At 37.0% G+C, this 26,154-nt stretch overlaps 1 protein-coding gene and 1 long non-coding RNA gene across 2 annotated transcripts; both read left to right on the forward strand.

Moving 5' to 3' along the window:
* The first annotated feature begins 603 nt into the window (after positions 1-603).
* On the forward strand, positions 604-25,844 carry cpda (carboxypeptidase D, a). The gene is made up of 21 exons (XM_082178934.1): positions 604-1,354; positions 2,265-2,512; positions 12,511-12,653; positions 12,769-12,938; positions 14,167-14,546; positions 14,642-14,833; positions 16,539-16,706; positions 16,789-16,898; positions 17,016-17,121; positions 17,290-17,432; positions 17,525-17,694; positions 18,381-18,683; positions 19,783-19,978; positions 21,045-21,180; positions 21,290-21,436; positions 21,543-21,641; positions 21,824-21,888; positions 22,978-23,109; positions 23,201-23,386; positions 23,875-23,977; positions 24,082-25,844. Exons 1-21 carry the CDS (start codon positions 723-725, stop codon positions 24,306-24,308), a joined length of 4,056 nt encoding a protein of 1,351 aa, XP_082035060.1. The 5' UTR covers positions 604-722; the 3' UTR covers positions 24,309-25,844.
* Positions 6,959-8,716, forward strand: LOC309505539. Its single transcript, XR_014208481.1, has 2 exons — positions 6,959-7,537; positions 7,893-8,716. It is a non-coding gene; the product is annotated as an uncharacterized lncRNA (long non-coding RNA).
* Positions 25,845-26,154: the final 310 nt, after the last annotated feature.

Consider the following 26,154-nt stretch of genomic DNA (forward strand, 5'->3'; position numbering starts at 1 on the left):
CTACGTCTGTAAGATGTCTGCTAAAGATCTGTTAATCTATAAACCATCTGCTGTGTAAAAACATCTGCTAAACGTCTTAGAAAAGGCAGTTTTACATACATTCTAAATCTTAAACATCTTAAAGACATCTAACAGGAAATGTCCTGGAGATGTAGGCTATTGCAGTTGAGCAAACATTAAAAAATACATGTAAAAGCAGACATCAAATGGGCGTCTCTGAGATGTACATGTGCGATGTTGTCTCAGGTTCCAGGTCTTGAATAATTTTGAAAGTGTTTATATAGATATATTATTTTTTTATTTTTTTTTAGATGCCACTGATCTAAAAGGGCTTCTCACGTCTGTTGCCGTTAAAACATTAATAACTCCACAATTATCTATTTTACACAAACTAGTCCCGGCTGATGACTGGTTGGTGCACGTGATAGACCATCAATAAAACCAACCGACACTTCAAAAAACACATCGACTATTCTGTAATTAAAATAGTTAAATACAGACATCGGCATGTTCTCATTTACAGCAGAACGGCAGAAATTTGTAGTCGTGACTTTTATTTTGAAACTACTCCGGCTGTCATCGAAACTCCGCCCTTTGTCAAAGCGTTAGCAGCCAGGAAGTTCCTACTAAAAATACCCCCGACGTCAGGCTAAAGAAAGGACCTGACTCCGGGCGGACAAATTTATAGGATTTCATGTATACGTCAAGGTGCCTTCGGAAACATGTCGGGACAGAGGGTAAACAACTTGTGTTCATCGCATAAACTCCCGCTGTTGGTTTTATCTCTGCTTGTTGTTTATATCAGCTCCATCAACTCAGCTCCTTTCGGCGAGCAGGAGAAAGAGACTTACAACAAATACTACAATTACACCGAACTTACTGACCTTCTTAAAAGTCTCGCCCAGAGGTACGCAAACATTGCAAATCTGACCAGCATCGGCAAATCAGTGGAGAACAGGGAGCTCTGGGTAATGAGAATCACCAAGGACCCCACTGTTGATGTAACGTTACCAGGAAAACCCAAATTCAAGTACGTGGGCAACATGCACGGAGACGAGACCGTGTCCCGGCAAGTCCTGATCTACCTACTGGAGTATCTGCTGGAGAACTACGGAGAAGATCAGCGGGTCACAGAGCTGCTCAACACCACCGATATTTATATCATGCCGAGCATGAACCCTGATGGATTTGAGAAGTCTATTGAGGGGGATTGTGCGGGCACAGATGAGGGTCGGTATAATGCTAAAAACATCGACCTCAATAGAAGTTTCCCAGACCAGTTTGAAGAGGTACACGTGAAAGCAGAAGACATCCCTGAAGGCGCTGCTGTCATGAAGTGGATCCTGGAGAACAAGTAAGACCATTCGCAAACCGAACCCAACTTTCTGACAGAAGAACTGCTAGAAAATCCAATTTAAAGACCATCTTAAACCCCCCAAAAAAAACCAAAAAAAAAAACCTTATGCCCTTTTCCAAAACACAGCTACCATCTTAAGCTATATTTCCCAACCTGTTGGGTGTTCCTAGCCTAGGGTGTTCCAGGAATCAGGAATTTTGCCTGTAAAATCTAGCAAAGTATAAAAACGTTCATGAATGTACATTTTTCCAATTCAGCTCTACAATATTTCACTTTTCAGAATCATAGTAATGGTAACACTTTATTACAATACATGAGCATTACACATGTTACAGTATTTAATAATATTACTTAATGTTAGTAAATGTCCATTATTAGTTCATGTTAGCTTGGGACTAAGTGTTTAATTCATTGTCATTTTGTGTTAACTAATGTAGTTATCCAGTGTTAACAAATTAAACCTTATTGTAAAGTATTACCATAATAATAATAACAATAATAATAATAATTATTATTATTCAGAAAAATGAAATATTATAGAGCTGAATTAGAAAAAAGAAAAAAAAATGCATTAAGATGATTTTTCCAGTTGTTTGTGATTACTGGATTAAGACTTTTTAGAGATTGCATTTACAATAATAATAATAATAATGATAATCTTTATGGAGTCCAGCAATCACTAACAACTTATTAATGTATTATTAGTTTTTGTTTTTACGTGCAATTTCTATAAATATACTTTATTCTAATTCAGCTCTAGAATTTTTTTATTTTATTTACTTTTTTGTAATAATAATAAAAATAATTATTAGTATTTATCTTTGTATGTCTGTAATGTCTTAATCCAGTGTATGTGAAGTAGATGCTAATTATAACTCATCTGATATTCTCTGATTGTATTTTCTAGATTCGTGCTCTCTGGAAATCTGCATGGTGGGACAGTGGTGGCCAGTTATCCTTATGATGACTCTGCAGGCCATGAGGCAGAGGGCACCTATAGCAGATCGCCCGATGATGCTCTCTTCAGTTACTTGGCCCGGGTTTACGCAGAGAATAACCCTGTTATGAAAACTGGGCAGCCGAACTGTGACGGAAACTTAAGTGAGACCTTCAAGGATGGCATCACAAATGGAGCAAAGTGGTATGATGTGGCAGGTATGTTAGCAACACTTATTCCCTAGCCATGCTTTAATTCACCCTTTTCCTTGTTCTCTTTATCTGAATTTCACCCGCTGAGCTATAGCTTCATGAGTAATTAACTTCACTTCAGTGAATTTATTACTTATTTTCTGTTTCTTGTTCCTCAGAGAACATAAGTAAGTAGGGAGGGAAGTGGACTACAATTTCTTGTAGTCTGTGTTAAGTTCAGTGGAACAGTCTTTATTTGGCTCCACCCACATCCTTCTTTACTCAAAACATTCCGTTGCATATCTCCTATTGGGAAGTATGATAATGAGTTGGTAAACAAACGCCATTTGGTCACATATTTCAAATATTGACATAGTAGTAGTAGCTGCATTATTGTTTAAGTAAGTTTAAAATTTTGGAATGCTGGAGATGATATTTCTTTGTTTTTTGGGGGGGAATTTTTATAATATTCTCAAACAGCACTAGTAAGAAACACAATAGTATAGCAAGTAATCCAAAACCTGGACTGTAAGTGTACTGTTGTGGTGTTCTCTGATTACTTTCCTTACAAGTCTGTAACCTCAGTCTGTGCAGTCCGGTTTCTCAACCATCACTGTCAAACAGAAGAAATCTGATCCACAATGTTCCTTGAAGCTTGCAGGTCAGATCCGTGATGTATCTTAAGACTTGCTCGACCAGTCTAATGGTGATTAAATCACACTTCTTGCATTTGAATGTTATTCCCTCAGTTTTTATAAAGCAGTGGCATTTTGTTTGGTGCTGTTTACGAAGGGAGTGCCTCCTGTGTGAACCCCTAATCTCTCCCGAATGTCTGGACCGAAAGTCATCGTGTGAGGTGGTGACAGAAATTGCCGACCATTAAAACCACCTGAAAGTACAACATAACACATCCCAAAATTAAATATGACGCCCTTTTTGACGTAAAATTTCATACATTGCATAATTCCTATACAAATGTCACCTGATCTTTAGTTGTTTGTTGTAAGATGTGTGTTGTTGACCTTATAACGTTTTATTGGTGCATTTGACAGGGAGGTTAAGTCATAAGGTGATCATAAGACCAGTGTTATTTTAGTATCATGTGTAGTATTTATTAATATTTTGAATTAGGTTTTATATTTTTCATTAAAATTTTAGTTTAAGTTTTAGTCATTTTATGTGCTTTTGTCATTTTTCTTATTTTATATATTTCTATTTAGCTTTAATTTATTTTCATTTCAGTTTTAGTTTTAGTAATTCATCTTTAACCTATTTTATTTCAGTTTGTTTTCAAGGCAACATGGAATTATTTTAAATAAATAAAAAAGCTTTTTCACGTTTAAGTTTTTCCATCCAATATTTATATTTTATTTTAGCTTTATTTCAATAAAATAACTTTTTTTTAAATCGTATTGCTTAATAACAACACTGCATATGTTATGTGAGTCTAGTATGCCTCAAATTGGTTTTCCTCGTAAGTCGTAAAGTTTTTTTATTTGTGTGTATATATTTATTATTTAGTTTTGTCTTTTTGTTTTCTTTTTGCATAGAAACTGGTATTCTACCATAGAAACCTCTACCATAGAAGTCTCAAAGTCTGTTCAATGACCTGAATCCTGTTTCTGAGATTGTACCCAACACAGTGTGAAGATCTACAGACCACCAGCTGCGTTTTTAAAGTTAATATTCAATCATTTTATGACAAACTCCAGCTTTATCTGTTATTCCTATGTTCTTCTCAGGGTCCTATGTTCCTCAGATTTAAATTGCAATTAATGAACACATGACAAATGGTCTTATGTTCCCAGGGTTAGGGTTAGGGCAACATAAACATAAGGTTAGCCCTAGGAACATAAGATGCTTTGAACATAGGACCCAGGCAACATTAATACGCTGTCTACACTCTGTTTTGGCAGCCCAGAGTGAAGTATAGTTTAATAAGAAAGTTGAACCTTTTCTTTTCTTATTTGTATTAAAAAAGGGGTGGTTGATTATGATTTCACTTTTCTAACTTTTAAGTTAGTGTGTAATGTTGCTGTTTGAACATAAACAACCTCTGCAAAGTTACAAAGCTCAAAGTTCAAAGCAAAGGGAGATATTTTGGTTTAAAGAAATGGCTTTTTAAGAACTACAACAAATGGCTGGTAGGGACTACACGACATTCCTCCCGGGTTAGTGACATCACTGACCCTTAAATTTAAATAAACCCCGCCCCCGGAACACGATTTATAGATTATCAAGACAGAATATGCTAATCAATGACTAGAAGATAACTACACATAAGCTACATAAATTAATCAACTAACCATTCAGAAATGTTGTCTACATGTTGTCACTTCTTCTTGAGTCTCTCCATTTTTCTGACTCCGGTTTGAACATAAAAGGCTAAAAGTTTTTGACATTTTCAGTGCATGTCTGTGTGAGGTAAAAGGACACAAGCTGTCGAAGCTCCGCCCTCTGTGTCGGGAGCAGCAGCTCATTTGCATTTAAAGGGACAGGCACAAAAACAGTGCATTTTTGCTCACCCTCAAAAAGTGACAATTTTAACATGCTATTTACAAATATCTGTGGGGTATTTTGAGCTAAAACTTAACATACACACTCTGGGGACATCAGAGATTTATTTTACATCTTGTGAAAAGGGCATTATACCACCCCTTTAACAAATAATCATGTGCTAAAACAGGATCTCTCTTCTGGGACTAATCAGGATGCCCTCATAAATGTTTGTTTTCTGTCTAACTGTTGAAGTCAGAATAACTGTTAATAAGGATGTATGCTGACAAATAGATTAACTGAGCTTCTGCCACCTTTAAAAACATGCTAGACTGGTAGCATACAGTGTCACATATTATAGAAAGACAGAAAACATGGGGCAGAGACATTTGACCTCACATACCTATAATTACAAGAGTTATTTGACTTGTTTGGTAATGTTAGGCTTGCTCTAGACTGCATGAATTAGCCGGACTAACTTGAAAAATACAGTTTCAGTTGTTGTTATCTTCGTGAAAGATTAGTGTTGCCAGCAATTGTGGAATTTTTGGTCTGTCCTCTGAATTTGCACGACTGGAAATAGCTGCCCAGGGCATTGCCATGATTGGCAAGTGGACTGTCTTTTTACTTTGAAATTACATTGCATGAACTCGGCTTTATCTCTTACTATTGCATTTGTATTGACCGTCTGAGAAAGTCAATTCTGCAAAGAGCAGAAGTCCAAGTCTTTCACAATCAAGACCTTTTTAGCTGTTAAAAAACGCATGCAGATATATCTGCATAGTGCTTATTGCAATCTTGAGTTGCCATTAGTTTGTCCTGTTCAGCTGATTTTGAGGAATTTTGATCCACAGCGACAGTGCTTTAATGTTGTATGTTTTATCCCTGGGAATTGAAACCATATTACCTTGTTGTTGCCAGTGCCATGGTTCCCTTTAAAGTACAGTAATCTACCACATTAAATTGATCAAAAGTGACAGTAAAGACATTCATAATGTTACAAAATAATTATATTTAAATATATGCTGTCCTTTTGAACTTTCTATTAATCAAAGAATCCTGAAATAAGTATCACGGTTTCCACAAAAATATTAAGCAGCCCAACTGTTTTCAACATTGATAATAGTAGGATTTTTTCTCTTGAGCAAATCAGCAAATTAGAATGATTTCTGAAGAATCAAGTGACACTGAAGAATGAGTAATGATGCTTAAAATTCAGCATTGCCATCGCAGGGATAAATTACACTTTAAAATATATTAAAATAGAAAACAGACTTTCAAAAACATGTAAAAAATCAGCATTGGTTTGGTTTCTGGAGGAGTCGTCAAACGTTAGATGACAGTGTGTTCTACCTTAGACCAATATGACCTATATGTGTCCTAGGGGTGGAACGGCAGAAGTCACGGTTTGGTAGGAGTTCAGTACAATGGAGGGAAAAGCAAAACAAAAATGCAGAAGGCTTGTGCATGTCTCAGGCTGTACCACCAAAGGAAAATAAATTACTTAAGCCTTGTATTTTTTAAATAAGTTTTATTAATAAATTAAAGGCATAGAACCAGTTTATTTGTAGTGCACTGACAATAGTTTTATATAATTAGTTTATTAATTAAATTAATAAAAAGACAAAAAGACCTTGAGATATGTTTGGTAATTGTACCTGAATGAATTGAAAATTAATTTTCTACATTTCAGATTAATATATTTGTTTTCCTTAATTTTAATTAACAGTAACTTAAACACTTTGCAGTTTGAATGATAAACAAATGTATAAACAAAATGACGGAGTATGTTTTTATGTTTCCACTGTTCGATCGTGCCCGCGCCTCACACACACACGCACACACAAATATAAGTAAACACTTTGCGACTTTTCGATCGCATGTATATGTATATATATATATATATATATATATATATATATATATATATATATATATATATATATATATATATACCATATATATATTATAATATATTATATTATATATATACCGTTCCACCCCTAAAAGCTACTGATACATATGACAAACCAGAAAGAATTAAACAATTTATCACTGATATGGAATAAGAAAATAGCATGATTACAAAGTCTAACATCAGCCTTTTTTGAACTGTCATTATGAAATGTATTATAATTATAATTTTACAATAGCTCGAATTAATATTAAATAATGTTATTTTCTAAATACTGTATGCACTAAACAATGATGTACATTTAAAAAAAAAAAACACCTGATTTATTTTTAATCTAATTCCCTGACATTCCCCTCTTCTGATTTGAAAACACACTGAGGGGGAGGGGCATCACGTAAACAACGACAAACGAAAAGGCCAATCATTTCGCAAGAACGCGAGTATTTTGCATATGTCTCAGAATGCCTGTCACAACAGTAGTAAACCTTCTTAAAATGTACGTTTTTATTATTATTTTATGTGCTCAAGATTTCTCATAAACAGCTCTGCAATATAACCAACTTGTTTATCTTACAGCTCTTATCCTTAACTTTGCCTACCATCATGCACATTGATAGCCAGTATCCTAACTATAAATGTAGGTTCTTCAAAACTTAATGCGAAAAAGAAGTGCTGCATGGGGTGTATAAAATCTCGGTGCTCTTTGGTTGTGGGATAGTATATCTCTGAAGACAAGAATTCCAAGGCACTCGAATATTAGTGAAAAAAGTTTAAAAAGCCTTTATTTCATTCCTGGCTTAAAAATTGGTGAGAAGTGCACCTACGCGTTGCGGCTACATGCCTTCATCAGGGTGTGGCTGATGAAGGCATGTAGCCGCAACGCGTAGGTGCACTTCTCACCAATTTTTAAGCCAGGAATGAAATAAAGGCTTTTTAAACTTTTTTCACTAATATTCGAGTGCCTTGGAATTCTTGTCTTCAGAGATATAAATGTAGGTTATTCTCATCTAGAAATTGTGTTGTCTACGCAGAAAAAAAAGAGAAACCTGACAGACTGAATATTGGAGTGACAAATTATGCGCGTTTCCAATTTTTGTGTTTCAGGCGCTTCGTCAAATCATTACGCCTGCTGCACACATGGTACGGCAGCAAAGTTTCTTGATTATTACGCAGGAATGAGAGTATAGTTCCTAGCCATATCAGCCTAGAAAATCGCAACTTTACATTTTCCGTCGGTCTTAGTACACGAAACTCATGCACATTTTCATTATGTGTTAAAATTGTAATCTTAGTTCAAATGGAACATTATGTATTATTATGTACAACTGTATACATCATTTAAATAAGCATGATGTATCTATTGTCTAATACCCAGGTGGCATGCATATCAAAATATAGAACTGTAAAATTAGGCTGTGTAGTTGACATGGAGATAAGACGTCTGAGCGCAAAAATATGATTTCTCCTGTCCAACAACAACCAGACCGTTATTTCCGGCGTGACGATCGATATCGAAATACCTCTCAATGCGCCCTCATGGACTCGCGCCAAGGGCCCTATAGGTCTGCACTACATGACGTCACCAAAGTGTGGACTCTGAGGAAGTCCACAAGTCCAGAGTGTGCCATTTGGGACAGGGCCCCAGGCCAAAATTGTCATGCCCTTTACTCGCTAACTTCCCTTCGTCTCGTTCACTCGGATGTACGTCATTGCTTACGATGCACGAGTGCCCACTACTGGCGGAAACTGCAATGGGCTGAATTGGAACGTCCTAAGCCCTTGATCACTTGGAATCAGTTAAAGAGTTGATTTATTATTTACATTTTTTTCCCTTTATGAATTTGTTTAATGCAGCATCCAAATGTATATAGGTGTGTGTGGGTTGTTTTAAATAAAAAAATATATATAATGAATATGTCATAGAGTTGTTTGTTGTGGTGGTGATTAGACGAGATTTGTGGTGACGTCAAACACCCAGAAACCCCTCATATGTGCCGCTCACAAGAATAAGGGTCGTTCCTTACCATTAATGCTTGGAAAACACACATAGGCCTACATCTCCTTCGATTAATAATAATGGCTAGTGCAGTGGCTGGGATTAGTACATAAACCTACCAACGTCTGTTGCCATGGTTTTTGGAATGACTTTACTTATCGCGAGAGGAAAAAATGAAGTTTTAGTCGCATAACATCGGTTAATGGAAACGCCGTAATTTCGCAATAGTTTTTTGTCGACATTTAGAAAAAATCGCAAAAGTTTTGCGCAAATCTGTAATAAAAACGCGCCTTCTGTCCATGTTCAGTTCTCACCAATGGAAGAGAGCGAAGGGGCGTCATCCATCTTTTTTTACAGTCTATGGTAAATATGTGTCAATTTGGTGGCTATAAAAATCGTACACAAGAGGGCAGCAGAGTTCATCGCATGTAAGGTAATTTTTAACATTTTATTAAAACACATTTAAAGGGGAACTATGCAGTTTTGTTTAGCTTAATAGAGGGGGGAGAGGGGTCACAACCACGCGACTCTCTGTCGCACAGTAGAGAAATTACCGTATGGACAGGAGAAGAAGCTCGCGCGCAATCGGGGGGACGTGGAGGCAAAATGACAAAATAATTAATCAGAATAGTCAAGTCAAGTTTATTTGTATAGCGCTTTTCACAATACAGATTGTATCAAAGCAGCTTCACAGTATTAAATTAAAATAATACAACAAAGTTTGTTTCAAGAGGAATTTATTGATTGATAAAATTAAATTAAATATCCCCAAAATATCCCCAACTGAACAAGCCAAAGGCAACAGTGGCAAGGAACCGAAAAACTCCATCAAGTGACCTAATGGTGTCCTAAAACTCCATCAGGTGACCTAATGGAGAAAAAAAACCTTGGGAGAACCCAGGCTCAGTCGGGGGCCAGTTCTCCTCTGGCATTTATGAGCTAGAGGCCGGATTGTAGTTTGAACTGTAGGATTATATGAATGCCTGGCTGAAGAGATGCGACTTTAATCTAGTTTTAAACTGGGAGAGCGAGTCTGAGCAACGAACAGTATCAGGAAGACTATTCCAGAGTTTTGGAGCCAAATGTGAAAATGCTCTCCCTCCTTTGGTGGTTCTGGATATCCTAGGTATGACCAAAAGCCTTGAATTTAGTGATCTTAAAGAGCGCGATGGATTATAGGGCGATAGAAGATCCGTTAAATAGACTGGAGCTAAGCCGTTTAGGGCTTTATAAGTCAGTAGCAATACCTTGTAATTAATACGGAACTTTATAGGTAACCAATGCAGTGATGATAAAATCGGTGTTATATGATCATATTTTCTTGATCTCGTAAGAACTCTAGCGGCGGCATTTTGGACTAACTGTAGCTTGTTTATTGAGGATGCAGGACAACCAGCTAATAAAGCATTACAGTAATCCAGTCTCGAGGTCATGAATGCATGAACTAACTTTTCTGCATCAGAAACTGATAGCATATTACGTAGCTTAGCAATGTTTCTAAGGTGGAAAAAGGCTGTTTTTGTAACATATGAAATATGATTTTCAAAAGACAGGTTGCAATCGAGTATAACACCCAGGTCTTTTACTGTAGAGGATAAAGTAACAGGACATCCTATGATGTTAAAGTTGTATTGTGCGAGGTTTTGTGGGCGGTTTTTTGAACCGATAAGTATTACCTCTGTCTTGTCTGGATTTAATAAAAGAAAATTACGCGTCATCCAATCTTTTATATCTTTAACACACTCTGTCAATTTGGAAAATTTAGCGTTTTCATCCGGCCGTGATGAAATATATATTTGAGTGTCATCAGCATAACAATGGAAACTAATTCCATGTTTCCTTATAATATTTCCAAGTGGCATCATATATATGGAAAATAACAGAGGGCCTAATACAGATCCCTGCGGCACTCCATAGTTTATGTAATTTACATAATTACATAATACCTAGCAAAAGTTTATCCTGCTCCTAGCTCATGGACACCTCCTACTCACACTCTTCGTCTCTGCAAGTTTCGTAAGGGAATGATTCAGATTTCTCTTGGCACAGCTACTAGAAGACAGACGGGTTGCTCACGTCACATCTACGTCGTCAAGCTCAGTTTGAGTCTGCGCAGTACGCTCGACCCCCAGGAAGTGAGAGCTTCTAATTGACTTCACTTGTCTCTGTTGAATCCAATGGGGTCGCTGTGTCCAGTTTATATACTGTCTTTGCCAAAACTGCATAGCGCCGCTCTCGTGTTTTAATTAAAATTAAAAGTTTAAATTTTTTATTAAAAAACTATTTTACATTATCGCTCTCTGTGTTTTATTGAATTTATTTTTACAGGTCTACCATTATTATGTAAAATGACTGTTTTAAATGACTACGTTGAGAAAACGACTAAACAAAAAAAAGGTTGCATGTTATTTTTCAATACTACACGAGGTAATAAAACATTGTTAAGTTGGTGAATGGATCGGATTCTGTGTAAAAATAACGAACGTGAGAGCGCAAACATGTGAAACGGCCCCTAAAGCAGCTCAGATGAAGTCGGTTATCGTGGCGATATGCAATATCATTGCAGCACCAAAGACCATATACAAATAATAGTATTTATACAATACAACTATTATGGCATTATATGTGTTAAATAGGAATACATTGTAATAATGTTAATCTCATGGGCACAGTATGCAATACCTGCCCTTCCTCTCTCATCTCCATCACATTCTCTCTTTCTTCTTCTCGTAGTCTCCCAAAGCTGAGCTTTGATTGATAGTCTTTGCAAACTGATTGTTTCTGTTACTCGTTTAATAGTTTTATCCTCAACAGTTTGGTTTAGCTACATACATCTCGAAGGCCAGACTCGCACTTTAAGACCGTTAACTGAAAGCGTGTCGTGAAGCGCCGCGCTGGAATTCGCGCTCGGCTCGCACCTTCTGTGAATATAAAGCCATAAAGCCTACTTTGATTAGATTTTTTTTAAATCTCGCCTGGGAAAACAAGCAAGCGTTGCGACGGCGTCGCTCTTTATTTGGACGCACTTTTCGCGCATCTACATTTAAAATAACGAACGTGAGAGCGCAAACATGTGAAAAAGCCCCTAAAGCAGCTCAGACGAAGTCGGTTATCGTGGCGATATGCAATATCATAGCAGCACCAAAGTAAAGTTAACATTAGGCAATTATTTCACAACCTTCATTATATGCACTTGTGGTGGGTGCAGCCCTGCCTACATCCGCTCTATAAAAGTCCTGCGATAGACAGTAATTCTATAAAGCTAGTTGTGTTCTAACCACTAGAATATAATGTCATTCTACATAGATCAGTGGTTCTAACCCATATCTGTCAGCTCTTTATTCTCTGAAATCAATCTTAAAACGGGTTGGAGCTTGTTTTTTTTCAAGGATATAAAAGTAGGTCGGCTTACATGAATGATTTCCTACCCCCTACATATATTACATGCTCCTAACATTAGCAACTAGCCAAACATTCTTGACATTACACCTTTTGAAAGACTCTTTGTATTGAGATGTTCCTCGTGCTTGCAGAAGCTTACAGTTTAAGCATTGACAATCCCACTATGTCAATTCATCCCATGCCTTTGGTACACAATTTGTCCTTACTTTTCATTAGGGGGTATGCAGGATTACAATTACCTGAAGGGGAACTGTTTTGAAATCACTATGGAGCTCAGCTGCTGCAAGTACCCACACTCATCTCAACTCAAAACAGAATGGGACAACAATCGGGAGGCCCTGCTGGCCTACATGGAGAAGGTAGGAGAACTTGATGTTTTAACAACGATATGCATGGCGAGTTTTTAATGAGCCCTACAAGAATGTCAGTGTGGCGTCGTTTTCAGAGTTTCTACCTTGTTGTGTATGTGTTCAGATTCATATTGGAGTGCGTGGCTTTGTGAGAGCAGCCAGGAATGAAGCCCCGCTCGCAGATGCTGTGATAATGGTTGCAGGCATCAACCACAATGTGAGCACTGGACGCTTTGGTGACTACTATCGCCTGCTGCTGCCCGGCTTCTACACCATCACAGCTGTAGCCCCGGGGTAAGTATGGAATATGATGGAGTGCATATTTATGAGGAAAACTGTACATACGCATTCAAAATTCAGAGGAAAATCCCTTTATCAGTGGTCTTCATATATCTGATGGCTAGGGCTGAGTGAAATTATTGAATTTCTGTTCTATTCTAGCATCTACATCCCAGTATTGATATCTTAAAAAAAGATATTGTACTCTGTGCCATTGTTCAGTTGCTGTGTGAAAATGTACAGCGTTGCCTGTCCTGCAGATATCACTGCTTTCTGCTGAACTGCATAGTTTGGGCTCTGTTGTTAATTTATAAAACTAATATTAAGAATGATAATAGTTGCAGTCAACCAGTGTAGTATAATAAAAAAAATGACTTGTATGAACCGGTTCTTTTTAGTAAATCAAAAACATACAACATGACCAATGTAGTCAGATTCACACACAAGTGACTCATATGAGCTCATTCTTTTTAGTGAATCAAAAACAATCAGTGTAGTCCGATTCACAAACAAATGACTCTTATGAACAAGTTTTTTTTTTGGTTAACCAAAGCACGACCAATAGACCTTAGTCAGGTTAGATAGCAAATTGAATTTAACACGAATGATGACAAGGCTGTGAAGGATACAGTCACGCACAGTATAAAGGCCCTAGATCACCCAACTTTCAAAACTGTTTTATGGAGTTTTTGTTTACTGAACGTTTTTTCAGAAAGATGTTTCATCAGCTGGACAATTGGTTTGTTGTTAAACAACAGTACAATCCTTTGAACGCGCTGTACTTCTGTCCCTCACGGCCTCGTTTTCATTCCTGTCCAAAATTAAATATGCTGCTGCCCTTACTAAGGTCTAAATAGTCAAAATTCACAGACAAATGACTCTTATGAGCTGGTTCTTTTTTTAGCAAATCAGAAACATTCATTGCAACCTGTAAAGCGAAAACAAATATCCCTAGAAAGTCCGTACTTTTAATGAAACATTGCCTTGTATAATTTACAGTATTAGCAGAAAGAGAATTTCTTTCACATGTAAACAAAATGGACATTATAACGTACATGAAATATACCCTAATCAATTGAGATAGAATTGAATCAGAATCAAATGGGAAAATCTGGATCAATACCCAGTCCTACTAATGGCTTTTATTTGTTATTTAATTTTTCAACTAACGATATGCTCTGAGACTCCTTCACGTTTAAGTGTTCTATCTATGTGTTTTATGTCGATCTTTGTGTTTATGTAGCTACATTCCCATGTCCGTGGCTGGTGTGGTGGTGAATGAAGGAAAAGCAACTGAGCTGAACATCACCCTCGTGGCTGAGACTGATGAGAATCCGACCACCCCATCAATCCCAGAGTCCCCCTCTGACACCTCTGCGGACAGCGGCAGCACAGACAGCAGCAGCACCAGCAAAGCAGCAGCAGATGAAAAGCAGGGCTCCAGGGTTACGGTCCAGCCCCAGGACTTCCGCCATCATTACTACAACGACATGGAGCTGTTCCTGCAGAAATTCAGCTCTGAGTACAGCTCCATCACACGGCTGTATTCCATCGGCAAATCTGTGCAGGATCGTGTCCTGTGGGTCATGGAGATCTCCAACAATCCTGGTTTCCATGAGTTAGGTACTTCCCACCCATTTTTATGTCATTTTAATTAACACACATCTTTAGATTCAACCCGCTTCTAAAGTGAACTGACCCCCGTCTTTCCTTACCAGGGGAACCAGAGTTTAAGTATATTGGTAACATGCACGGCAATGAGGTGGTTGGTCGGGAATTGCTCCTCAACCTCATCGAGTACCTGTGTCGCAACTATGGCACTGATCCTGAGGTCACCCAGCTCGTCAACTCCACGCGTATCCACATCATGCCTTCAATGAACCCAGATGGATACGAAATGTCCCAAGAGGGTAAGGTCTTGTCAACTCTGAGAAACCCCTATTGACGGAAATGTTAACAATTTGAGAGAAAACGCTTCCCCACCATTGAGGAAAATTTTCGTTATCCGTGTTTTCACTGTTATGCGGTAGGGAGCGCTATGACAAACCTTCTGAAAGAGTACAGAATCTTTGAATCAAAACACAGGCAAAAAAGAAGCAGAAACAAGCAATCTCATATGTAAGCAGATGCATATGTAAAATAATGCGATCATCAACATTAAACAGCATATAAATTAAAACTGCCTAATGTTACTTAAAGCTGCAGTCCGTAGCTTTTTTCGGTTAAAAATTATCCAAAATAATTTTTTGAGCAAGTACATAACCAGCCAGTGTTCAAAACTATCTGCTTGCCTTAGCTCGATTCAAAACGGTAAGCTTGTAATAATGTATTTAATTCCAGTGGTACTGGTGGATTTCCGCGGGAAATTTCAGCAAGCGTTAGATTTTAATCAGCGCGATTTACTGCAAAGCTTTTTTTGTTTAAAAGCAGAGGTCTACCATTATTATTCTTATGTTTTAAATGACTACGTTGAGAAAACGACAACAAAAAAAAAGATCTTTGAGCTTGAAGTTCTTTGTTGAGTTTCAGTTTCTCCATCCGGGTCACACGGCACTATCTGTTGGAAAGTTTTTTCTTTCTTCAAAGCAGACCAGGAGACGTTGGGATCACGTTCAAACAGAAGAGTTTCTTTATTTGAGCGCGGCTGCGGTTCGTCCAACAAAATCTAACTAAGGGAACTTTACATGGTATCTTATAGGCATTTTAGGAGGAGGGACTTTTGAAGGTGGAGACAAATTCAAACAAAGCATGTAAATGAGTATACAGGTTAAGGAACCCGCCCCAGACCGGCAGTCTCAATTTAATCAGCATACCTATTCAAATGCTGATACTGGCCAGGAACTCCGGTTCCAAGGGCCATCCCAGAGCCATTAAAGACAAAGTTGAAAGTCTCCCCTACAGCTAATCCAATCAACCTAACGATTCAAAGTCTGGGCTCCGAAAGGTGAGAATGATCTGACTCATTTAAAACACAATAGAGATTGCAACTTTGCTGACATCTTAACCTTAAAAGCTAAAATCAGTATTCTTCACCGTGATGTTATGTAAGGAAGCATATCTGAAATAGATCCTTAAATTTGTAACCCTTCATATTCATAAAACAAAATATTCTGGGGACCATGAAAAGTTTGTGAAAATGATCGAAAATGCTGGCAGTGGCTGGCCACTTAAAAAAAAAACCCACACACTAGCGAGGAAAGAGTTAAATTAGTTAAATAAAGAGTTAAAATAAATTTTAAAGAGTTAAAAATAATCTGTCTTTTTTCATCATTCTATTTGTACCAATATAAAAAATGGTTAATCTCAAACTGTGTTGAATAATAATAAAGAATAATAATAAATATATTATTAATATTATTTATGTAATGAAAATAATAGTGTGTATTATTATTATTATTATTATTATTTGTTTATGTCTGTGTGGAAGCGACATAATAACAATGACAACAGAATGGCAGCATATTTTTAATAATAATATTATTATTAATAAATTATTATTATTATTATTAATACATTTATTATTTTTTATTATACTTTTTTTTTTTTCTCTGTGTTTGAGCAGCATAGTAACTGCAGGAAGATGGAACCGTAACAAAAACATTCTCTTTTTTTCAGGAGATATCGATGGCATCAAGGGACGCAACAACTCTAACAACTATGACCTGAACCGTAACTTTCCGGACCGGTTCAACCTCATCACAGATCCCAGACAGCCAGAGACCACTGCTGTTATGAACTGGGCAAAGAGCTACCCTTTTGTGTTGTCTGCCAACCTTCATGGAGGTAGGTCCTAATTTATAATAGTTCTGTTTGATTGGAAGCATGCTAAACACAGACGGATAACCTCGAGATAAATCTCTATCAGGCTCTCTGGTGGTGAACTATCCATTTGACGATAATCTAGAAGATGTTGTCGAATACAGCAAGTCCTCAGATGATGCCGTGTTCAGGATGTTGGCTCTCGCTTACTCTCAGGTTACATCTGGCTTTCTTATTTCTGTAAAATCAACAATCAAATGACGTCGTTAAGAATATTTAATCATTAAAAGTTAAATCAATGGCCAGTAAAACATTCTCTCTCTTTTTTTCTAGGAAAACGCTCAAATGCATGATGGTCACCCCTGTAAGGAGCTGCATCCGTACGAAGAATACTTTCAAGATGGCATCACCAATGGCGCTGCATGGTACAATGTCCACGGTGGGTACAATGTCCACAGTGAGCACTAGATTGTGGGGGTGGGGGGGTATCAACCTTTTGTTGATATTGACATCCTAAAATAATATCCAGAAAAAAGTTGTATAAAATTAAAAAGTGCTTTAATAAGAAGGAAATATAAACTATGTGCATTATGTGCTTTTTCCTCAGGAGGGATGCAGGATTGGAACTACGTCAACACTAACTGCTTTGAGGTGACCATTGAACTGGGCTGTTACAAATACCCACCAGCGATAGACCTGCCAAAGTACTGGGAACAAAACCGCAAATCACTTCTGCAGTTCATCCATCAGGTCAAACAGTCTGGCTGTTTCTTTCTCCTATTTATTTTTTTTCCATCTCTATTCTGCCTCACACCTTATAAAATTATTTGTTGGTTGTTCAGGTCCACCGTGGGATAAAAGGAATGGTGATCGACAGCAAAGATGGATCTGGCATCCCCAATGCGACCATCACTGTGGACCAGATCAATCACTCCATCACATCCAACATCGCAGGAGACTACTGGCGCTTACTCGTCCCAGGAAAATACCTTCTGAATGTCTCTGCCCAAGGGTACTTTCATGCATTTTCTGAACTGAAACATGAACTGTGGCACCAAACTAAAAGATAGCAATTTTTTCCAAACATATGGAAGCTTACAGAGGCCATTAAATATGTTGTGATCTGCTTTTGTTTAGTTATAAACATATAAACAACAAAAATATTTGTAACTATAATACGGTAACTATATATTGACTTAAGCCACTTTTTGTAATGTATATTAAAAATTGTAATAGCTTTGAATTTTTTTAATATGTGGCTTTCTCAGCAAATGTTGATATGCAATTATTTACAATTAGTTTAGATAAATAATCATTGTATTTATATGTGTGTTCACTTATTTTATTTTTAATTTAATTTATTTAAATTGCTCTTTAACAGCCCTAAAGAGTTATTTAGCATCATGGGTATTTATTTAATATTTTTCTTTTTGCATAAAGGCCGATTCACAGCGCACAGACAAACGGCAACAAACACCAACAAACAATAACTGTCATGTTCACACTGCCCCAACAGACACCGACAAACTCTGATTGAACATGTTCAGTCGGGTGAAAAATACCCCAGACAGACGCCAACAGGGGTAACACACTGATCCGTCAAAACCCAACAAATGTATTTTGATGGCGTTTGTCTGTGCGTTGTGAATTGGCATTAAGACTGTAAATTACTGACATTCTCTCTTTCCATCTTTTTAGCTACTCCTCAGTTAGCACCTATGTCAACGTGCCTAAGGAAGGAGTGGAGATTGTTAATTTCACATTGACCCGGATTCACAGTTACACAACTGGACAGAACACAGAAGGCTCAACCCTAATTCTGGATCCCAGTGTGAAGGAGTTCCAGAGCCTCATCAAGCTGCTGTCAGGAGAATCCGGTCTAGACAAGCTGATCAAGGACACTCCCACCCAGAGCAGCTTCCGTTATCGACGGTACAGCGAAGTTTCCGAGTTCCTGCGCGGCCTCACCCTGAACTTCCCGGAGATTACCTCACTCCACAGGTACAGCTCTCTTACGCATCTCACAGACATTTGGCACGTTGGATTCAGTGTTTACAAACTCCGTGATCATGAGGGACCTTAACACAGAAGTTCTCTGGAGAGCTGTTATTCACACGTGTGCCATGCCTTTCCCTCAGAGAACACCTGTTAAATTGAACAAAAGCATGAGTCAGTTTATCTGATCTCTGCAGACATGCCTGAACCGAATCCTGTGTGTTTCTGTGACCATAAACCCCGAAGGGCGAATCTTTGGGAATGAGAGAGATTAATGTCTCTGCATTCAGTACACAATGAAGTTACTGTGTGAACTTTAGCTTGGTTAGCTTAATTTTTGAAAATTATAGTTTGTGCTGAACCAAGTTTAAGGTCACAAAGTTAAAATAAATGACCAGAGAAGAGGTAAGTAGAATACAGTTCAAAAGTTTGGGGTCAGTAATTTATTTCTTTTTTTGTTTTTGTGAAAGAGATTAATACTTTTATTTAGCAACGATGCATTTAATAGATAAAAAGTGACAGTAAAAACGTTCATGTTGTTACAAAAAAATTATCAAATAAATAATATATATATATATATATATATATATATATATATATATATATAATTTATATTTTAAATAAATGCTGTTCTTTTGAACTTTCATCTAAAAATCTATATTTCATGGTTTTCATAACAATAGTAAGCAGCACAACTGATTTCTGAAGGATCATGTGACACTCAAGACTGTAGTAATGATGCTGAATATTCAGCTTAGTGTCACATGAATAAAAAACATATAAAAATATATTAAAATAGAAAACGGTTATTTTAAATTTTATATCTGATTTTATTTCACAATATTACTGTTTTTACTGTATTTTCAATCAAATAACTGCAGCCTTGATGAGCATTAGAGACTTCTTTCAAAAACATTATAAAAGCTTACCAACCCCATACTTTTGAATGGTACAGTAGGTCCAATGGTAATTTCAGCATTTGGTGTGTAACAGTTTGTGTCAGTTTATAATAGTTTATAATGGATTAAAATGTGTAACTGAAGTAAAACATTTAGTTAAGTCAAACATTTGCAGTGATGTGATAAATATTTCCCCCCCTATGAAGTCTTGGTCAGAGTGTGGAGTTCAGAACTATCTGGGCTCTGGAGATCTCCAACAACCCTAAAGTCCAAGAACCATCAGAGCCCAAGATCCGGTTTGTGGCAGGTATCCATGGTAACGCTCCAGTGGGCACAGAGCTGCTTCTGGAGTTTGCTGCCAGTCTCTGTATTAACTACGGAAAGAACACAGCCATCACCAAGGTGAGTTGCTTTTCTTGTGCAAAAGTGATGCCCTTGATGGTCACAGTATGATCAGAGGATCCTCCTAACCAGGGGTGCGTTTCCCAAAGCCAACTATAGTCGCAAGTTCCATCGCTACCAACGCAATTCAACAGAACTTGCGTCCATAGTTGGCTAAGGATACTTTTTGGAAACTCTCCCCAAGATGAAGGAAGCAGTTTAAAAGATCGCCTCAGTTCGACTGGGCATATTTTAACAGTTTAAGCAATAAGAAATGCTTTGGGTTAAATACAAGTTAAACTATCTATACAAATTTACCCTGTAAAGCCTGCTGTATCATATTTGCTAAGCAAACCTCTAAGGCCTCTAAATGATCAATATGATCAAAACTCTGCTGAAAAACCTGTTGTACATGATCTGCTACATGCCTTCTATCTATACTTTTTAGCAAGTAAAAGGCCTTTTAGTATAATTCTAAAAGCATCCTGTAAAGTGTAAGAATATCTTGCATTTCATTTCATTATATGTTCTGACACCCACAATTAAAGACTTCAGAGCTCTGATCATAAAACTAAGCATTTAAATATCATCTTACTAAGACATATTATTGGGAGGTATAGAGTGACAAGTCTACTGTTATAAAGATCTCATTAATTTACATCACAAGCTATCAGAACTTCATCTTACTTTTTGGAAATATAGACTATATTTTTGCTGAATATAATTGAGCTGTTTTCCCCCCTTCTTGAGTATGATCTCCATATTCTGTTATATCATACTATATGAGCCATAAAAGCCTGATGTATCACTTATGATACCAAAATAATACAATGCTTATCCTATAGACTTCAATTGTAAGTCTCATTTTAAGTAGATTTCACCCCAAGTACAAGTCAAATTCATTTTCTGTGCTTATCGACAGCATTGGTGTTATTGATTACCACAGAAAATTACTGCAAAAGCGTACCTTATTTATCAATGAAATCATTCCAAGCCAAGTCAATTTTATTGAAACCAAACAGAATAATCCTTTAAATGAAAGTACATGAAGGTTAATCTGTACCTCACATGCCCCCTCTGTCTTTAGCTCATAAATGAGACCAGAATTGTTATCCTGCCCAGCATCAACCCAGATGGACGTGAGCTGGCGAAAGAGAAAAACTGCACCTCCCCTGTTGGCATGACCAATGTTCACGGCAAGGACCTTGACAGTGACTTCTTCGGTGGGATGGCATTCAAATTATACCTTACATTTCAATCATTTGTGTGTCAATGACAACGGTCCACTGCTTAGTCTACAAGACGGCTGACTGTTTGTGTGTCCTTCTGTAGGGAATGCTTCTCAGCGTGCTGCAGATCCTCAGCCAGAGACGCGCGCTGTGATGGATCTGATTCAGGAAAGGGGCTTCTCTCTCTCTGTGGCTCTGGATGGAGGCTCTGTTTTGGTCACCTACCCATATGACAAACCAGTGCAATCTGGTATGTTTTGACTCATCCTCTGCTTTATGAAATTACACATTTATTTCATCTGTGTTCTGATTCGTTTATTTCTTTGTTTTTTTTTCCCCTTCCTCCTTAATTACAGTTGAAAATGATGAGACGCTGAGATATTTGGCTACTGTGTATGCAAAAAACCATCCTACAATGCACTTGGGCAATACTGGATGTCCAAACAGCAGCCAACGTATGCTGATTTCCTTTCATACTTCAAGTTTTTAAAACAACGGTTTATCTCTTTAACAAGAAAATGCTCAGCATGCTCAGTGAGCAATTTCAGAGCCTCTGCTCTGTTAAATTTATAGGTAGATGAACCATTTTTAGGTTGATGTTATAAATTATTTCTGTCTTTTTCCCTGTCTCCCCCAGTGGGCAACATTCCTGAGGGTGTCCTTCGAGCAGCAGAGTGGCACAGTCACATGGGAAGCATGAAGGTAGTTTACAAACTGAACGCATTAATACCGCTTATCAACTGGTTTTGCTTCAGAACCTAGCAATGTACTAAAACTGTTGATTTATAAGAAATAAAAACTTCCTTTAAAATATTGAAATGTTTACATTTAAAATGTATTTATATTATTATGAACACTTTTAACAATATGCAATTATTAACAATTATTAATATGAAATGTCAGCGGCCAATAATTCACCACATAAAACCTGTGGTCTTCACAAACCATATTTTTCCAAGTTGCAAATGAATCTGTTTATTGTATTCTGGATTTTCTCTTACTTTGTGTAGACTACCATTCAAAACGTTGGGGTTGGTAAGATGTTTTTAAAAGTAGTATTGATCAAAATACAGTAAAAACTGTAATATAGTGAAAGATTATTGCCATTCTAAATAAATGTTTTCTATTTCAAAATATTTTGATATGTAATTTAGTTCTGTGTTGGCAAATCAGTCATTACTCCAGTCTTCAGTGTCACATGATCCTTCAGAAATCATTCTAATATGCTGATTTGGTGCTCAAGAAACATTTTTTATTATTCAGTTGTGCAGTTAAGTTTTTTTTTTGTGGAAATCATGACAGTTTTTTATTTTTTAGGATTCTTTGATGAATATAAAGTTCAAAAGAACAGCATTTATTTTAACATTTTAATATTTTGTTACATTATAAATGTATTTACAGTATTTAGCAAAAATGCATTTTATTAAATAAAATCTTACTGACCCCAAGCTTTTAAATGGTTGACAGGTTAAATTCTAAACAAAACTAAACTGTGTTAGTATCCGTCTAATATGGCTAGCTTCTACCAAGTGACTCGAACGTGTGCAAGCACACCATAAAGTTTGATTGGACACACAGATTTGGATGTCAAGAACAAAATATACGGGAAGTGTTTTGCTATTCTAAATTAATGTTTTGCATTTAGCATTGCTTTTTTCACTGCTCTCTGCAATCCAATCAGAACGGACCAGAACCCCATTTTTGGGTCATTACTAACATACAGTAATTTTTTTAATCTTAATTCCTCAGTAATTTCCCCGACTCTCTGATTACTTTCTTCCCATGTTGTAGGACTTCAGTGTGGACTTTGGTCACTGTCCTGAGATGACGGTCTACACCAGCTGCTGCCTGTTCCCACCGGCTGAAATGCTGCCCACGCTTTGGGCCGAGAACAGGAAGTCTCTTCTGAGCATGCTGGTTGAGGTCAGTCTGTTGTTGTCCTCTCTGCCTCTCTGTTCATCGCCCTCCGCTGAATCTCAGCTAGTCCTTGCTGAAGCTGGTTCTTCTGTTCTAGGTACACAAAGGGGTTCGTGGAGTGGTCAAGGATAAGAACGGTAAGCCCATCGTGGGTGCTATAATAGTATTGAATGGTGGTGTCCGAGTCTTCACGGGTGAGGGAGGATATTTCCACGCCCTTCTGGCCCCTGGTTTACACAACATTGAAGCGGTGGCTGACGGCTACCAGCAGCAATCCCAGAAGGTGAGAGTTTATTTTTGCTGTGTTGGTTTGTTTTTTTGTTTTCTTTTTGTTTGTTTGTGTGTGTGTGTGTGTGTGTGTGTGTGTGTGTGTGTGTGTGTGTGTGTGTGTGTGTGTGTGTGTGTGTTGTTGATTTATTTTGTTTGCCTTATGGTATTTTTGTTTTTTCTTTTTTTTCTTTTCTATTTTATATATATTTATTATACAGAATATTTAGTTTAAATTAACTCTATAATATACAATGCAATATAATAATGGAGATAATTGAATTGTCTAATAATATACCATACATTTTATTTTATTATTTTATATATATATGTAATACAGAACATTTAGTTTAATTTAAATGTATAATAATATACAATTCAATGTAATGAAGCAGATGGTGTAATTAAAATTCATTTTTATTGTCTAATAATGTACTATACGTTTTAAATGAGAAACGCTATCTATGCATACCTTTTTTTTCACTGTTCCTGTTGTCTTTTCAGGTGTCTGTGTCCCCTTTTGAAGCAGCAAGTTCCATTATTATTGAATTTGACATGGAGAACGATATATTTGGCCTGCCAAGAGAATTAGTCGTGGCAAGTGCAGGTAGGCAGATCAAATCGTTCACGGCATGAGGCCATTAAAAAAAAAAATACTTAGTTAATATGCACATTTTCAATGGCTGTCTTTTTCTTTACTCAATCCCACAGCTGCCGCAATGACGGCCCTGGTCGTGACAGCCTGCATCATCTGGTGCGTCTGCTCAGCAAAGTCGAACAGACAAAAGGACGGATTCCATCGGCTACGGCAGCACCGGGACGACTATGATGATGAGATCCGCCTCATGTCTATGGGCTCCAAAAAGTCTCTCCTGAGCCACGAATTTCAAGATGAGAGCGAAAGTGACGAGGATACGCTATACACCAACAAACTTTAAGACCTTCTCATCCTCTGAGTCTGTCCACTGCCTGCAGGGCCTGTAGAGGGCGCTCAACGGCCAGCAGCTTTATAGTCCAAACCATCTAAATCCCGAGAATCACTGTGGGATGCACTTTAATGCCCAGATGAAATCGTAGTGTATGCAACTGACCACTGCTCTCAACCAGCCTGCTTAGTTTTCCGGGTCTGTGTAATACTGGTCCTCTACCCTTTATAAAGGAAATCGAACAGCTAGAATCCATCTCAACAGGATTATGAAACACTGTGCCTTGTTAGAACTGAGATTGCATGTACGCTGCAGTTGTGAGGATGACAATTTTGTAGTGTAAATGGAATTTTGTTCCCCTTTTTTTGTGGACCCGTGTCAAAGTCCGGAATCGTTTGGTTTGAGAATCTGGTTTGCTCATTGGCTTCATTATAAATTTCTTATGATTAACAGACTGCTGTCATACAGCAAGTGAAATGGCCCAAATATGTAACATTATGCCATTATTCATCCAATTAGTACGGTATTTCATGCAAGTATGTGTAACGGATTTCAGCAGCAGCATTAAACGTCTCAGACTGTGAGGGTTTTGAACATACTAAATGTAGATATTTACATTTAAGCACATTTGTCATAAAGGTGACTCATTCGATACATAGCAGACAAACTCATACTCATGCTCATTTACTGCCTTCCCATTTCTCTTTTTTGATATTCTTGGGATATGGTGGAACTTTTAATAATATCTCCACTCGGACATGATAGTGTTTAGTCAGTGTGTCTGTATTATTTTGTCTTAATGTGCACTCTTGAAAATGTTGTCCCTATTTTGTTCATTTTTTTAAAAAAAGGAAAAAAGTTATTTATTTTTGTTTTAAGATCCATCCAATGAATATATTTATTTTTTTCACCCACTCTCATGCATCCCAGAAAGATCAGAATAAACAGTGCCGTCAGTACTTCATTTATGTAGTTGACATATTTAAATGTTTACAATTCAGGAAACTAATGAAAAAGAATGAGGAGTGGTGTAGTTTGTTCGTGCTTTTAAAAGAAAAAAGCAACAAACACCCTATTAAAATTCAATGGACGATTCAGGTTTTTATGTATAATTCATATCATTCTGTGCCAGATTGATCATTCATACAGGGCAAATGTTAATAAGTGGGAGAATTGGTTCTATGATTTAATTAGTTGCTGATCCCATTACCAACAAAATCTTAATTCAATTTGGCTTGATGTTGATTGTCATGCTTGAATGTAAATGTCTGGGTGTGTTTGACTTTGAACAAATATGTCTAACTTTTCTATGTTTGTGCTGATGTTTATTTTTCTTTCTTTTTTATACAACAATGATTGTACATATCGAATTGTTGCCAACTATATTTAAATTACACAAGTGCAATTCCTTTCGAGAGTGAAAGAACTGCACAAATAAACCTGTTTATGCCCAGCAAACAGTACGTTGCGATGGCGTCGTCAGTGTTTCGAATGGTGAATGGTGTGTAATTAAATGAGATGTAAATAAAGATGAAACATTGTTCTGAATATTTCATGTGCTTTTCTTTAATATGATCAGGTTTTAATGCAGTATTTTTATGGTACTGTAGTAGCTATGCAGTTTCCAACTATAAAAAAAAGAAGAACATGGAAACTCATATTTACTAGGCTATTATCCTAAGATTATTTTGTCATCTAATTTCAAGTGTGCACAAACACAAAAGGAATTTGCTGTAGTTTCCAGGAGCTTATACATACATACATACATTACACAAGAGAATAGACAGAAAATGTTGGATTACATTTAAAGTAGGATTAAGAATGAAAAACAAAAAACATTATCAGAATCAGAAAGAGC

The sequence above is a fragment of the Leuciscus leuciscus genome, assembly GCF_965113295.1.
Source record: "Leuciscus leuciscus genome assembly, chromosome: 9".
NCBI classification, from domain to species: Eukaryota; Metazoa; Chordata; class Actinopteri; order Cypriniformes; family Leuciscidae; genus Leuciscus; species Leuciscus leuciscus.